General features: G+C 34.5%; 1 protein-coding gene across 1 annotated transcript; it reads left to right on the plus strand.

The window, feature by feature from the left end:
- Positions 1-1,926: 1,926 nt before the first annotated feature.
- Positions 1,927-13,628, plus strand: LOTGIDRAFT_92097 (hypothetical protein; the record flags this gene model as incomplete). Its single annotated transcript, XM_009063418.1, has 8 exons — positions 1,927-2,226; positions 3,130-3,178; positions 6,707-6,964; positions 9,307-9,367; positions 9,959-10,089; positions 11,333-11,502; positions 11,770-11,983; positions 13,198-13,628. Coding segments are annotated over 8 exons (1,614 nt in total), but the record flags the coding sequence as incomplete, so codon positions are not given.
- Between the last annotated feature and the right edge of the window lie 4,702 nt (positions 13,629-18,330).

The raw sequence follows: 18,330 nt of genomic DNA on the forward strand, positions 1-18,330 counted from the left end.
TGCATACTTCTGTTTAAATATATGATATGCATTTGCCAGATATATAATTATGCTTACATTGCGTTCATACTCTGAAAGTGTCGCCAATATGGCAAACGCAATCGTCTAGTCTCATTAGATGTGAAATATGAGCACTGTTTTGAAATCGAAGGAGAAAATTGTCTTTTGAAATTCTCACATCGTCTGCTTTTGTAATAAAGCCACATATACTTATATATCTTTGTCGAACTGCATATGGCGTTTGAGACTTAAAATTGTCATATATTAATTTATATCATTTTGAAAAACGTCTGTGGTATACAGAAATACGTACGATATTACGTTAATGATATAAACGTTTTGATATATTAGAATCCAGGGGCTAGGCAGATGTTGTTTTCTCTGTCTCCATCTTAATTAGTCGTGTGGCTGGCCTCCTTGTACAAATCTGTCTCTAAACAGGTGTACCATTCAAAATATATAGCATTAAAATTTTAATAAAGGGTTGGAGTGCAGGTTAACAGAAAAGCGCGCCAAAACGCTCGAGTGATAAGAGCGATAAGATCAGGTGCCCGGCGTTCTACCAACTTCATGTGAAGGAATGAGGATGAATTTTGATAGTTAACCTTCAACTATTGTTAAAGAAATAATTGCTTCTTGGAAGAAATTCAACATAACAGAACATGCCCAGGTGCAATGTCTTTTGCATGCTGATATGGTGGCACGCGCCTTTAGTCCATATAAGGGCTCGGTCCCACGTGACAGGGGTGGGGACAAAAGAAAGGCAGGTGCATCCTCTATTTCGGCAGCTGAGAACACAAAGAAACTTTTATGACCCCCATTCATCGAGCACAAAAACTTGGTCCAGTCTTTTGATTGGGGCCACGCGACATTCAACTAAATTTGAATACATTATCATTTAAACGGGATCTTTTAAACTAAGGCTTAAACATTTTATTTTGTACTGTCGACCATAGAACAAGTGTGCGCTTCGGACATTAGGAAAATCTAACACGGATTATAGCAGCGACGGAATATCAGATTAAAAATGCAGGTGAGGAGGGAACTTAATTAGTCCGAGACGATGGAAACTCATTAACACTGACTCGAGACTGTACGACGATGTTGGGTTCGCACTTGACGACTTTAAAAGACTTCTAAAACAATAGGTTAAAACGTTAATTGACAGTCGGAGTAGCGATAATTGGTCTGGGCCTACCGGACAGCGGTCATCGAAATCTATTGTCTTAAACCGACCAATGGGTAGATAGAGTTTGGCACGCGACTTTCGTTAATTGGTGAGGTAAATAAATGTAAAACAAGGGTACATAAGGCGGGCAAGTTAGTTAAATCCTCAGTCAACGATCTTTAACCCTACAGTAAACGCGTGCCAACTTTACTATATTTTTACTATACCAGTGTAAACGTAATCTAGGATTATTAGCAGTATAAAAACAAAGAAAACGAAAGAAATAGCTTGAAACTGGAATAATATAATATAAATAACTTATGTTTAGATTTGTGGTTAAGGTTCGTCAAATTCTTCATCTCCAAATCATTGTTTTTTGGTTGAAATTCATTGTTTAGTTGAGTCCACGTGTTTGAAAATACCGGTAGTTAACCCATTTGCTTTCATTCTCTTACAGACTGTCAATCATTAGTGGGAGGAGTCTAACTGGTCGTGTGTTGAAGCGAGTCTTGAAGCCAATCTCCAATATAGTAGAATCGGTGAGACTGTAAACATACAAGATGCGATCTCGGAAAGCGGCATCGTGTGCCGTTCTCTGGATTATACCCATACTGTTCACAGTGACACAGGTATGTTATGAATTGTATATTTCAATATCAAAAAAAACTTTAAAAATTTCAATATTGATTTGGCATCTATAATTCCTCAAATGTTTTCAATATTTTATTTCAAAATGTTTTTTTTTTTACTTATTTTAGGTTAAAGCATTAGGAACGTTTGAATTAAAATTAACGTCGTTCCTTAATGCCCATGGACTTAATTCGGATGGGAATTGTTGTAACGGTTTACGAACGGCTGGAGTATGTAGTTCTTCTTGTAAAACATTCTTTCGAGTTTGTTTGACCCATTATCAATCGGAAATATCTAATAACCCTGAGTGTACTTTTGGATCTAAAACTACCAGTGTGCTTGGAAATAATACTATTCAATTCAATAAGGATACTGCTTCTCAGGAATTTAAAAACCCTGTTCAGTTCGAGTTTCAATTTTCATGGCCGGTAAGTAAAAGTTATTTTCTTTGTGTTATATTATGAACTTGGATAGCTTCTGTTCTTCTTTCTTGCCAGCTATTTTTAACTTGTGCACTTGAAGTTCAGGTAAAAACAGGCATTAAAGACGTATAACGCAATATACCAATATGCAATTTTGAAGTACAATAAGAGTATATGAGAGAAATATTGTGATATACTCTTTGAGTATAATGAGGAGAGATAACAGTATTATTTTGTTATCTATCTATGCATCATGATGTAAGGAATTAATTAAAGATGCTTGTATATGATGATTAATATACCATGCTCAAAGTATATTGTATAAAGTTACCGGTATTGTATACATACAATTGTATATCGCTATATTACCTTGAACATCGATCTCTAAGACAATAGAAATATAAATAAGAAATACAGTACATAGAGAATTGTATTGATTTTGGGACTGTATAGTGAAAGAATAAGGGTCGACAGCTTGCTGGGACTCACATTATAAACGCTAAATAGCCAGTGACACATAGTAAAAAGGTCGGACTAATTGGGTCACTCAGATACATGTATTTACCTGGCATAATCGACCAATGTCCTTGACCCTTAGCTTCCAAGATAGCAGTATACTGCAATTCCATCTGAATATTCGATATCTCTGATCTGGATATCCAAATCTTATCTCCTTGGCATTATAAACAATCTCGTATTGCATTCCTGATAAAAAGTCTCTTTGATATTGAGAACCATTGTGTTTGGCATATCAGCATATCCGAGAAGCCTCAATGATGCTGCTGCAGGAGACCATGTAAATAAAGCTCCCCAAGATACACATACGTAATACACAAGAAGCACTACAATGTTAAAGATATGCAAATTGAATCAACTCTAGTTTCATGATTTTCTAATGTTTCTTTTCAGGGTTCATTTTCCTTAATAATTGAAGCCTGGCATGATAGCACTTTACATGGTCCCGAATCTGGTAAGGAAATTTTACTATTATCACAGAGCATACACCAATACACACCACAAAACACACTCATAAGTATTTGGAACATTTCGAATATGTCTCCAGAGGGGTAAACTTCATATGTTTCGTATTCCAGAGCAAATTGTATACACAATTACATACCAACACTGGTCAATCGTTACTATCCCATTTCTTTGTTTCTCTATGACATTAACCCTTCTAATATGACTACCCTGCAAAATATCAAAACACAAAAGTCATAAGAAATCAAATATAAAGGCCATTAAACTTGAGTTAGTCGCAATTTGATTCAAACGTTATCTAAACAGAAGTCATTAAAGGTTGTTCCTTCAAAGACGAGGTCTTGCATGTTACACTTTAAACTTGTGTAAAAAATAACATTTTCTTTTCGTTCTCTCACTGTTACATATTAATTAGGTTTTAGTTTATTTTCCTCATTAATCAAAGAAAGGCTGAAAACATAAAGTTTAAGATAGAGCGGTTACACCAACCGTCTGAGACTTAACATACAATAAAAGGTTAATGAAGAAGGCACGCGTTATGGTTAAGGTTTTAAAGATAAGCAGGAAGCGAGTCTGGATTTTATTAAAAAGTTTTAAAGTTTGGAATGAACAGTTTTTAATAGCTAACTGTTAAAGTATAGGATATATAACTTATGCAAGATGAGATGGTTTTAGTTAAGTGATAGAGAAGACAAGACTCAACAGATGCCATCCTCGTCGGCTTCAGTAAAACTATGTTAGCTTTCCTTTTTTCATTCTGTGTTTTAATTTGCAGATGTAGCCCATCTGTTTTTCTAATTTTGTGGTCTTAACTTCTCCCTTTCTTCAGTATGCTTCGTTAGGCAATCACTTTTATCAAAAGAGAAGCTTGGCTTTTCTTTCATATCTTACTCAGTAGGAGGGTTGCAGACACATAAAGCACCATCATATTTTCCCACTGTCAGTTAATTTTCCCTTTCCATCATAGAATTCTACCTTGAAGTTAGAATAATACTTCAAACTTTGATAAAGAGTTTGGTAGCAAGCAACCCAAATAGTCAATTGGTTGATATCTAAAGAGTATATGAGGCAAAATTGGCAATATACTCTACACATGTTATTGAGAAATCATTACTAGTAGCTGGCAGATAAAAACTAGAATAGTAAAAAGCTCAATGGTTTCATCGTTTGATATTTTCATTATTTTGACTAAATTTCTAGGTTTTGATCAATTAAATCAACTCTTGAGTGTAGTTGATAGATTGCATTATCTAGTAGCTTCTGTTCGTACTGTTGATATAGCTAACTTCTGAAAGTATTCCAAATAAACTGTTGCTAGGAACTCGTGTTGAGGATAAAAAAGGTCTGAAGGCGATCTGAGGCTGGGTCTTGTAACTGCTCGGTTACAAACCACAAGTAGAATGATACATTGAAAACAAATCGAGCAAATCACTAAAGTCGTTCTTGTGAATACATTATTTAAACATCAATACATGCAGCTGTTGCCTTCATCCGAAATATACTAAAGTAACTTCTGGCCGCATTCTGGATTGTTTTGGTTTTGAAAGACATGCACGTGTATCCAATTGCATATGTTACAAAACCATATAATTTGCCATGTTTTGGTTGGTGCCTAATAGTAGATTAATGAGACCTTGACCTTCAGGTGTTTTGATGCATTATGCAATAATGAGATTGCAATTTTATAGTATTGTTATTCACAGGGTTGCAACAGCTTGGTTCGTATGTGTTACTGTAACTGGGTTAATCAAAAACCATTATCGTTATTGTTAAATCAGATAGTAACTTAATACTATTACTAAGTTTATCAGTACTTTAGAACGCATGTAAACAAACTTGTTTTGCATTGCATAGAACGAAGCACTAACGATTAAATTGTCATAATTTGTATTCTATTACGACGCAAGTAGATTTTCAGAGAGTTTGCTGATTCGTCTAGATTGCCAGGAAAGGGGAAGTTAGACTATAAACGAGAGAATTCGGTAAAATGTGGGGAACATATATGTTGATTGTATGTTCCTAGAACATATGTTAACATCTTTTACACCTTATATATTCATATCTCGACTTCCCAGCTGATACACCTTCATACCGGAAGTTCGTTCTAGCCAGGAATTTAATTTCATCTTTTGGCACTCTTTCAATTAACAGGACATAACAATGTTTTCGTACTTTGATTGCATCATTATGCACAGGCAATTGATCGTGGTGTACTATGGATGCTTACACTCGAGTACGAGTTCAAAGAAAACTCGAAAGTATGGGATGGGAAAATGACTGATCGCAATCAATATGCATATATGCATACTAGCTTATTTATATGCATAGATTGTTGCCAATGAAAATAGTTCAATATAAAATAGTGCAGCAAAAACTATATAGGTCATTAATTCATTTTAAGGTTTTTTCAAACAAGCGGCAAACAGGTGAAAATACTAGAAATTTTCCCAGTCTTATCAATATAAACATATTTCATTTCACAATATACCTTAATGGTTAGGGTCTTCCTAGTATCTATTCTAGTAGGGTTACAATAGTGCAATGTTTTATGAGCATAAGTTTTCATAGTATTTTATCTTGTTCAATAACGCCATGTCCTAGCTGTATTTGGTTCCTATTCAAGATTTTAGGAATTGTTTATTAGGGATCTCGAGTTGTTAACTTAGATATTGTGTGAACATCCCTTTGTTGACAATGACAGGTGACCCCTGCTCCCTCGCTCACCCTATAAAAAGTTTGTAAAGAGATTTTCCCAGGGTTGAATTCGTTGATGTAAGCGGGGTGGTGTTGTCCAAGATATTGTGATGGTCTAACGGACAATAAGTGTCGTGAGAGGGTATTAATTATCCTAGCTTTAGTCCTGGCTATTTGACACATCCTCTCGGCCCATTTTGGCCATGAGAAAGATGAAACTTGACTCTTATAAACCAATTCTGATGGAAAAATATCCACTCCATCATTATCAAAAACGTGATCTTGCTCAAAAACCAAAATGGCGTTATTTAATGAAATGAGTTGGTAAAGTCAAAAATGAGATTACGACGTCAAAAACAAAATGGCGGAAACAGAGTGAATCTGTCATCTAAGATATTGCATGTGATAAAAAACAATAATTTCACTCAATTATTGTGTCATCTCAATATTATTCCATCGACAAAGATTGTCCACAGATAAAATAGGTCTACATCAACACCATTCTGAATATCTATTGTCTTTACCTCTTCTATTGAGGAAATGCGTTTTGATTTACCGTTGCACAATAGCAGTTGCAATTTGACACTGCACAAATTATCCCTCCTTAAAACTGCTATTGTTATTCAAATTGGCCATTGATTTACAATTCCCCTAAGTAGATTTCCTTCTCTTGTCTAATTCCTATACACGGAATAACTCCATTAAATATAACCTGACATTAAGAACTACAAACCAATCCAAATTACCATTAATTTACAGAAAAATTTACAGAAAAATCATTTCATGTTATTTTTTTATTGTTGTTTTGCAGGAAGTCCAAGGGAATTGATTGCCAGAGTTGCAGTGCAACGATCTGCCGAAGTCGGCAAGGACTGGTACACATTCAAACACGATACTCCTTATTCGGAAATTAACTACAGTTATCGTATCATTTGTGGCGAATATTATTATGGAGCTGGATGTTCTGAATTCTGTCGTCCAAGGGATGATCAGTTTGGACATTATAAGTGTAGTACTAATGGAACTAAGATCTGTTTGGATGGCTGGAGTGGAGATATGTGCGAAGAAGGTAAGAACAGTTCTATTACGTCCCTTTGTTTTAGCTGTAAACAGGATTGGTACCCTGGGGCCCTTTTTCATCACCATCTCTTTCCCTTGGTGTTCTGTCTTCAATCTGTCAACAAGTTCAGTTGCATTAAATTGCTTGAATTTCTTTCTTAATTACCTTTAGTAGTTAACAAAGATTAATAATACATGCCAACAATTATTTTGGATACAAACTAAGCTTGTTTTCGTGTTAATTAGGGGGTCAGTTTTGAATAAGGTGTAATAATTGGGGTCCCAACCCAATTGTCCCCTGTTTAAATGGTCGATTGAAGTAGTAGGGGTATTTGTAAATACCCTTTATGTATGTGTTAATTTCACTATAGGTAAAACTAAACATATAAGATAGGTAAATTAAGAGTTGAAAGCATTAGGTAAACGATTTTCAAGTGGCCTTCAGTCTTTAAATTAATGACTACCTCGGGGAATTGGGATGTAAATAAACGAACTATAACTTGATAAACACCCACTTGATGGCGACTAGAAGTGGTCAGAGAAATCCGAGATAATCTTACAGACCCCTTTGATATAGTAAGGGATTAATTTCAATAACTATTCACTATTGGCCACGAGTGGGCAGTGGCTATTCATTGATGGTGAACATTGTCTGGTGCACAAGTCTTTAGCCTTGAGCTCTAAAGACGGGTCAATAGTTTTAAAACTCCACAAAACTGTGTTTTGAAAATTTCTTAAACCAATAGCTGACCATCAGGAATTCGACTGAAAATGACTTTTTAAATCATTAGTAAGTTTACACATGCAGTTTAAACGTTTTACCAACAAGAAAGCTCTGGCCTCTTAAAATACTAAAGGGGTTGGAAGTAGAAACTAGTTGATTATACATCAAAGTAGTAGCTTTTAGTAACCAGCAATAAAATTTGGTACATATGGGGATGCAATAGCATTTCTTAGTGTGCCGATATTTCAGTCTAACTTCAAAACGTTGGATATTTTCCCATGATTATTTTACGATAGAGAGCCAGCCATCTGCTTGATGAAAGAATTGAAGTTTTCGTGATATTCAGATGCACAATACAAGTTGTATTTTATCACTGTGGTGTCTTTTATTGTTGGAGCCATTATGAACAAAAAACGTAAACAATATGTGCTCCATGGTTCAACGATCTTTCAAAAACCTGAACAAATTCAAACCAGTCAAGTCAATATGCTGTGGTTTAGTTTGTATGATGAACCGCATGTGAAAGACTTATTTAGGTCGTAATACATCGATTTTCCCTGTTTTTTTCTTGTTCAGAAAAAGCTCAAATCGATAAGACGATTTTTTTCTTCATAATTTTCTATCATAGCGTGAGGCAGATTACCATGACAATGCATGTCACTGCTGGTTTTTACAATGTTTTGCATCATCAGAGCAATTGTTGCATTTTAATGCATTGAAAAACATTGTAATCTTGAACATCTAGCGCTAGAGATTTAAAACGTTATTTAAACGTTGGTAACAATGATTTTACCAGCAATGCGGAATTCATAATATTTGTTTGGCATTAATAATTGATGAACTTTTAATAAAAGGAACATTGTTTGTCTATCATGAACAGGTAACCCGATAAGAAAAGCATTATTAATTCTTCGCCTATCTCGTCTATTGAAAGAAGAAGAGTTTAAATTTGGGTTATATTTAAAATATAAAGATTGGAGGATGAGATTGAAAGCGACAGGTGCTCTCTTCATATCACTATGCCGCCATCAGACATGTTACCTTCAAATTATTCAACTTCTCAAATTCCTCCACGAATTCGTTAAGAGAAAGTTTGGTAGAGATCACCATGCCTTACCCCCAGGTTCAAGTGGGGTGGGGTCCGTTTGACCAGCTGTCCGGATTCCGATATACCAGTGGACAAAACGGCGTAACCGAGAACAAAGAAAGCGTAGTCGTTGCGTCCATTGTAGAGTCAGCTGTCCGTTGTCCACTTTGCCCTTTACCTGACCAAAAGTTACAGCTGCTCGATAGCAAAACAGTTTCCATGACACCCATAAAATAGTAATTAATCGTAAAATTTGGCCGCCTTCTTGTCGATTTTATATTAAACTAAGCCATGAAATAAAACGATTTTAAATTGAATTTTCTACTGTAAAATAGCTGGTGGTAACTTTAAAACCCCAACTATGTTTAATTTCAAATTAATCAAGCCGCCATATTGTATTTTCAAGAGATTTTTGATAAAGATTTGATTGATATTTGGTTTCGTACAAAATATTTGAATGTTATGTCAAGCCCAAGTGGTTGATTGATATTTTAATGAATAAATGATTAGATTGTTTATGTTTATTTTGATTTGATTGCAGCAATGTGTTTACCTGGTTGCCACCCAGACCATGGATATTGTGACAATCCCAACGAGTGCCGGTAAGAATTTATTCATTATTTATCTCGACCTTGAGACGTGACCTTCAAGACTCTAACATTTGTTATCCTTTAAATCTAATTATTAATTTCAATTTAAATCTGGTTATCAAACTCGTGACCTTCGACCTTTGATGTTTATATTTAGGGTTGAATCCCACGAGGGCCATAATCAACGTGCCATACCCTGATTTGTTTGTCATGGTGTCAAAATTTCATTCGAGCGAATCAAAAACAATGGCTATCATGGAATTTTGGATATAATATTTAGTCATAAATCAACGAGTCAGATAGGATTGTTTATAAATAGTAGATGTTGTTATGATTTGAGTCAATAGGCGAAGATTATGATATTTTGCTGTAGAATTTATAATGAGTTTTACGCCGGTTCCTGTTAATTTCGGACATTACTCTACCCCACGAAATATAATCTAATAAAGAACGAAATGTTCTTAAAACCATTCAACATTAGAATACGACCAGCATTTTATTCTTATTTAACATTCAGAAAATTGGATGTAAAACTCCCATCAGTCCTATTTAATGCTCAGTTTCTTATCGTAATACAACTAACTCATATCTGTCTTTTTTCAGGTGTCGTTTAGGATGGCAGGGCAACTTCTGTGATGCTTGCATCAATTATCCTGGGTGTCAACACGGTTCCTGCTCCAAACCGTGGCAGTGTAACTGTGAGGAAGGCTGGGGAGGATTATTCTGTAATCAAGGTAAGAATAATTTCTACTCAAAAGGTCAGAGCACCTCGATCTCAACATTAAACTCCCAGTGCTAGCAAGATGAGAATGTACATGTTCTAGTGAATAGACAAGTCGAGATAGAGATATTGCTATGGGAATACACATATTTGCAATCAATTGAAGCAACAAACACAAGTTGAAGGTGTAACTCGGGAAGAATTGACTTGTATTAAAAGACTTAAAGCAGACTGAATCAATGAATGTATTGTGTTTATAGTAAATTATTGATCGGAACTTTACTATAGTAGATTTAACTTGAGACCAGGTTGGTATTACTTCGTGGGTTAATGTAACCAAACCCAGCAAACTCTTCACTAATAAAACATACACAAATTACTGAAATTGACAAGTATACACATTATTAATTATTACATTGGACTCGCATCAAACCAATAGAAACATTTTAAGAGTAATTGCATGATCAATGGTAATTCTAAAAACATTACCATGCTATTTTTGGATAGGTTAAGTGTAAAAGTGTTCTCTCGTCCTATGTACACCAGCACATCACCTGTTGGAGATATAAATATGGCGCCTGAGCGGCTTGTATGATAAAACTATTATTGATTATAAGAACCTAATATGACAAGCTATTCTAATTAGTATTTAGAGATATTGATGAATTGAACTTCTTTACAGAAAGACAAAGCTTCTAGTATTAAATCGCATCATTTATTTGAAAAAAAGATTTTTGTCGTGACATTATCATTTAGAACCTTGTATTTCTTTAACTATATTAACCCATCGTTTACAGACGGGATGTTATAGAAATTTCGACATCAGTTCCATTCTTTGACATTTCAGACAATTTCTTCGTGATAGCTTCTTACTGAATTCCCTGGGAATCTAAATCTCCCTAAAATAAAGAACTTGTTTTTCAATGTGATATAGATACTAGATAAATATAATACATAATTTACTTTAATACCACCAGAGACTGTCGTATTGTCTGTGACTTCGCTCTAAAAACAATTCCATTACACAGCAAGAAAAACAACCAATTCTAGAAGATTGGGAGATAAAATGTCTAAGAATATTGTTCGACACGAAAAGAAAATCTGAATTGATTTACAATGAAACGTTTTCCAAAGATTTTTTAAAGAAATAAATAGGCTAAGGACAGATGGCTCTTCTTTTAAAACTGTCATGTTTGAGTTTTGTTTGAAGTTTGCCTCCAAATTTTTAATTAGTTTTTATGTTTTTTTCATTCTAGATTTGAATTACTGCACCCATCATAAACCATGTAAAAATGCCGGTACCTGTACTAATACTGGCGAGGGTAGCTACACATGCACCTGTCCCCCAGGATTCTCGGGTACTAATTGTGAAATAGAGTATGACGATTGTGAAAGACGACCCTGTTTGAATGGTGGTAGTTGCAAGGTAAGTGATACTTCAAACTCTTTTATTCTTTTCAAAGTACCTTTAGAAAACAAAATGGCGCCATTCATCTCAATTCGTGTTAACTATTAGTTTCGCACTTTATTCATTCATTTGAGTTTCGTATTTGCATCTGATTAATGGAATATTCCTTGTTGGTATTTTATTCCAACTCATGTTAAGTTATAACTATTAGTTTCGCACTTCAGTCAGTCCTTTTAGTTTCGTACTTGCAATTGATTTATGGAATTTTCCTTGTTGGTATTTCAGGACATTGGAATTGGATATCGATGCCAATGTGAATCGGGATTTTATGGTAAATCATGTGAGCATGAGGCTGATTCCTGCAAAACCAATCCTTGCATCAATGGCGGAACCTGTACTGAAGATGAAGCGAGCTATACATGTCAATGTGATGCTGGTTACACTGGATTAAATTGTGAAATAGAGATCAATGAATGCGATCAACATCCTTGCAAAAATGGTAAGAACTCGTTTAGTTTAGTTTTAATTCCAAAACTTCATTATAACCTAGAAAGATGGTATAATAAAAACTGAACTACCGCCATTTTATTGGTATTGATCATTTGAAATTTACTACTTTATTTTACTTATTACCATGTTTGATTTTTACTGGGTCATAAAAAATGAGGATAAAATCTAAGAAAGTTGTTTCGAACGAAACGAAGTCGTAAAGATGAAGATTTGTAATAGTAAATAGTTCTATAAACTTCTGGCTAGGATTGTAGCGTTTTATTCTTCATGTAGATAATTACACTCAATATTGTACGAAACCCTGGCAAAATATTTAGCTGCATATTGGCTGTATGCCGAGTAATAATTGCGTAAAAAACACCGACCTAGAATGCGGCATTTATTTACCATTGGTTAGAAAAGAAGCAGGATTCACCGTTACCTTGGTATAGAAACACTAACTCATGATTTATACTGACATTTTCTTCAAATCATTTCATCTACGTTTTACTCATTATCTGATTGGGGATTGAGCAACCATTTGTTTTATGATTCGCAATGAAGATTAGCATTTTTAAAGATGATCTTCTAAAAAAATTGTTCGAGTTGAACTAGTTCTTGGTTTGGTTTAGTTCGCGTGGTCTTATTACTGACTACTCTAGTGCCCGTTCAGGACCATATCTATTTAGGCATTTTTTAATTGTGTTGAGTTAGACTAGTTCTGTGTTTGATTCACATGTTCTTGACTGACCACTCTTCTTGTGTCCATTCAGGCCCATATCTATCCAGCAACTTTCAAATATATTGATCATTTCTAAATAAATACTCAGGTTAACTGTTGTCAAGCGGAAACAAACCACCATTACTACAATCAACATTGATAAAGGAAATCAATCGGTCATCAATTGTCCAGTAATGATCAATACTGACCGATCGTCAAGAGGCTGTCCAGTTATAGCTATAATCACTAGAGACAAATGATTAAGACCTAAATAATGATACTCTGTCAATTTTAATACTGGGTAATATCAATAAATCCCATCTAACACCATGATGACTAAATACTTAGCTAGTAATAGTGGTCATTATCGGACTTGACTGGTCATCACATTGGTCAAATGTTAACAAGCAATTTATTATTGACCACTCTCGTTATTTAATTGATTCAAACCAGTGGATATGTTGATGATTTGTGTTAATGAAAACTTTTATCGGATATTTCAGGGGGTCGCTGTATTGATCAAAGAAATGGATTTCGATGCGTTTGCTCTACTGGATTCGAAGGTCCTACATGTTCGGACAACATCAACGACTGTGTTCATGATCCCTGCCAGAATGGTGGTACTTGTTTGGATTTAATCAATGATTATGAGTGTCGCTGTAGAGCTGGATTTATCGGACCCTTGTGTGAAATCAACGTGGATGATTGTGAAACACGACCTTGTGCCAATGGAGGTATCTGTAGCGATCTGGACAACGATTTCAAATGTCACTGTGCTGATGGTTTCGCTGGCAAGGATTGCCGAATTAATATCAATGATTGTGCTGATATCCCGTGCCGTCATGGCGGTAACTGTACCGATTTGGTGGACGATTACAGTTGTGACTGTCCAGAAGGATTTTGGGGCAAACGATGCCATCTTTATGAAGGCATGCCTCCTATTGAGGAGACCACAGAGTCACCGGAATATACAACCCAAGAGTTTACTACACAAACACATGAGGTGCAAGTAACTGAAAAAATTATTCCTATTAAAACGAATACTAGTGAAAGGTCGGCGGAAGACGAACCACTTTCAACGCCTGAGTTACTGTTAGTGGTGTGTTTAGGAGTGGGAATTCCCCTCATATTAATTATAATAATTGTGATAGTGTTATTATGTAGACGAAAAAATAATCTTATGAGAGACAATATGGAGAAAGAAAGAGAACAAAATATAGTGAACAATATTAATAATAAAAAAATAGACTCGAAAATATTTACTACACCAACAAACACTAACCCCGTGGCGAGTGCCAGTATTAAAATTAACAATGAAGATAAAGACTTCAAACCCAAAAAATTAAATACAAAGCAAAATATTTTAGAAAAATCCAGTCCAAAACACTATATAAAAGACTATAGCACACACGAACAATATTATCCGTGTAAAAGAGACTTAAAAAGGGATGACTATGAAAAATCGTGTAAAAGATTAGATGTGGAATCTCTTTCAGCGGATACTAGAACGGATATTAGGTAGGTTTTGTGATTTTATGATTTTATTTCATCTGGTTTTCCAGGCCAATACAAGGTTTACCTTGTCTTTTGGTCCATTTTAGTACTTTCTGGTAGACTCTGACAGATGTATTGAAACTGGAAACAGAACATAACCATCTCCGTACTTCTCAGTCCCACAAATGAGTACCCCGGAGTCATCTCAATATGAAAAATGCAGTTCAATCCCAAAATATTAAACCATCCCAATACGCCTCAAACCACGGAACAAGTCAAACGGTAAAATAATTGCATGAAACATTTAGCCGATATCTGTTGCCAACGTTCCTGCTAATCGCGGTTTTAAAAATAGGTTATTCTGCATGAAAGAAGTTCATGATGTATGAATACACGTTGGACGCCGGCCCATTTTATTTACTCTGGTATATTTGCTTGTAATAAACAGGTGTTTTCCACTGTACATACATAAATATCATTAATAAGATAGGCCTTATAGGTTCACCTTGTAGTGGGCCAGAGCAAATAGCTGATTTTTCAAGTCCACTTGGACTGAATAGATCTACATTGGAAGGAACACCCTTTTTGCTATTAGACTTTTAGACATTTGAGAGTTGATTTCGGTTTGAGTTTATATTTTTAGATACACAATTTCCGAAAAAGGAGTAAAATGAAATCAATAAAATGCTCGAATTTGCTGTTATCCAAATGATAATGTAACTCAGTTATTCAAGAATAATGCGAGAATGATATACTAGGTGAAATATTTGACCATAATACAATCAAGCATTATATTTCTATTATCAAACTTATAATAGCCATTATATATCACAGTTAGGGATCAATAACTCGAAGAATAAACTCTTAAAGAAAGTGAAAAGTCAATCGACTCTAACAAAGACGTGAAATTGTTGAATAATTTGTAGCTATTCAGAGACCAGTCAGATACAGCAGGTTCTTTTCCTCGCGAGCTATTTATAGTTTGTGTATATATTGCTATTGGAATATCATCTGTAAGCTATATACAGCCTAGATGTTGAATATTTACATTATAATTCATTTCTCGTCTTTACCTTTATGTTATAACATTCACCTGTGTTCTCTCGAAGAATTAACCTATATTTATGGCGCCTTGATGCAAACTTCTGTAAACCATGCAGTTAGAGATCTCTTCGATATATCGAAAATTGATTAAGATTTGAAGTAAAATGCTAGAAACCCATAGCTAACAAAAAGAATAAGTGATTTTGCATAATTTAATAATAATAATGAAATCTTTATAATAATTTACGAGGGTCAGAATTTGGTTCATTACTGCAAAGTGATTGGCATTGTCTAGCATTTAGCTCCTGGAACATGATCGAACACTGAAGTTTTCAAACTTTACTTATGATTATGTTTTTTATATTTTTCAGTGATTACAGTTCGCAGGATATCCATGTTATTTCCAAACCTTTAAACAGAGACAATAGAAATTCTATGCTTGTACTGGAACAAAAGAGACCTCATTATGCCGAGGACGTGTTAGCCACTGAAGTTTAATATTATAAAGGGCATTGTTATTTAATGAACCAAACGGAGTCTAATAGTGCACAAAAGTATATAGTGATAACATACAAGATGCAGAGAATTCTATAAATAGTAACGTGTGGATGGATTTAAAGTGCCTTGCTGTTTCTAAAAGATGCAACAAATGATTCATTACTTGTGAATTATGGGATACTATTATTATCTATGTATACAAGCTTTCAGCCTTGTACATTATGCAAGCTTTTTTCCTTGAAGAGCTGTAATATATCTAGGCTAAAAAGCACCCGAAACGTTGTTCAAGGGCAAGGATATGAATGGAATTTTAAATTGAAGGAATGCAATTCCAACGCACATGAAAGAACTATGACCATTATGTTAAACTATAAAACCTGGACCAATGTTAGAACACAAATCACTGCCAAGACTATATGTGCTAATTTTTCATTTTCATTTAAAACTGTGTTCATTTTTTCATAAACATACAAACAATACGGCAGTCGATTCAAACAATATTTGATGCATTTTGTCTACATTGTCAACAATGAGGCCATACCCCACGAAATAGCTGTGCAATTCTTCATGCCCTCCCGTCTTGTAAAAACCAAAATGGCAGCACAAGAGGCGATTGGAAATGAACATGGAGGTCCAACGCCTTTAACGTTACCAAGGTGTTTTAAAAGTGATGAACTAGTCGAAACTATTGTTATTTTGTATAATGTTATAATGAATGTATGTTTGTTTATATTTTTCCAAATTTCAAATTTGGTTTCTCGTCTTGTATTGGCTGATTGATTCTTTGCCTAAATCACGTGACTAGTCATGTGACGAGATTTAAATTATTTACTGCTGTATAAATTATGAATAATCTTTAGCATTTTTTTTTTCGAATCTTATTACTTTATCCTTAAATTATTTCTTAAAAACTTTCTTTGATTCTGTCTATTTTCTGACCGTACTTAGCCACTTTTCTGAGTCACCGGACTGTGTCTGGATTTTGTGAAGAAAGCATTAAATTATTTATTTTGATACATATCATGAAAATATCACGGAGACAGGTACTTTCCGGTCATTTCGCCATAATTTAAATTAATATTTATTCTTCCCGCCATTCCATTGTCTTCAAGTTTTCATCTGTCTCCACGTGGTGTGTCACGTGACCATCACAACGAAGTTTGACCCCGTTATTAGTTTTCATAAATTCGAAAGTCAAAAACAATGACGAACTTGTTGAGTTTACGTTAAATAGTGTTATATTTTGTCAATCGTTCAGTTTTTGTTGTGTAATTTTTTATAAACATTTTTATACGCAAGGTTTTGTTAATTTGTTATTAGAAACGGAAGAAATTGCACGATAAAATGAGGGTTTTAATTAAGTTTTGTTAAATCGAGAGTTCAAAGTTTTACTGCACTTATTTAGTTTCTGTTTCTTGGGGTCAAAGTCTTAAATCAAATCATGTTCATTAAGAAAAGAATGTGCACTAACATGTACGTACAAAATCATGTATTCATTATTCTGCCTGCCTGTTTGTGTGACTGTGTGATGAACGTGACGGTGTGATTGTGACGATGTGACTGTGACAGCGTGACGTGTGTGATCAAGGAAAAGATAACTGTGATGTTAATCATGTATATAATTATGTATATTTATAGTTGAAAATGTAAATAATAATAATTGTTATCTTCTATATAATTATTTACTATTTCCAACATGATGAAATAAAGGTCACAAATCACCTATTTTTTCAACATTTCACATCCTTTTGTCGTCATTTTATCTTATCAGAGAAGTACCATCACCTGCCACCTGTTCTACTGCCTTCCCATAATCCACTTAGAGTCGTAAATACTTTGCAAGTAGGTCATATGGCAAAATCGATAAGGGAATGTTTTTCTAATGTTACTGCAGAGCAGCTTGAATATCGTTCTGCAGATTTAAATCGAACAAGAGAAGGCTAATGCTGTTTTCCTGGCAAAATTTCCCTCATTGCAAACGTTTCTAACCTGCAATTTTCAATCCCAAGACCTGTGAATATTTGATCAATCCATATATGTATGGTCGAGCAAAGATATTTGTGATCATCCGGGTCCGATTCAAAGGTCACAAACGAGCAGTGCATTTTACTTTAGGTGGAATAAAATCAGTAAAACTATACACATACATTGTGATTAATACTCCTACTACCTAAATATTAAATGGACTGGCCGATCCCGAATGTAAATAAATATCTTTCCTCGACTGCACTAATGTATGGCAAATGCTTCGCAATAGCCTCAAAGATACAATCTGCGTTCTTGATGCACCCTTTTAACAAAATTAGAAAACGAATTCAATTTTGTATCATTTTATTATCATATTTACAATGATTTACAGTTGACTATATACTTCATAATGTGTAGTTGTCGACTTCACTTAAAATTACGATTTGAAATTCTAAAATTGAACAACTCTTCAACGCATCTTGAAACTCAGATGTTTGGTCAGATTTTCACTCATCAGACGTTTCTATAATAACATCATTCACTGGAAAGTTAACAAAATGAGGAGTTTTACTTTCCACGTTTCTGCATCTGATTGGGCTAGTGAGTAACCCATGCATTTCGAAGATGGTCAT

Source organism: Lottia gigantea, assembly GCF_000327385.1.
Source record: "Lottia gigantea unplaced genomic scaffold LOTGIsca_57, whole genome shotgun sequence".
Classification (NCBI taxonomy): Eukaryota; Metazoa; Mollusca; class Gastropoda; family Lottiidae; genus Lottia; species Lottia gigantea.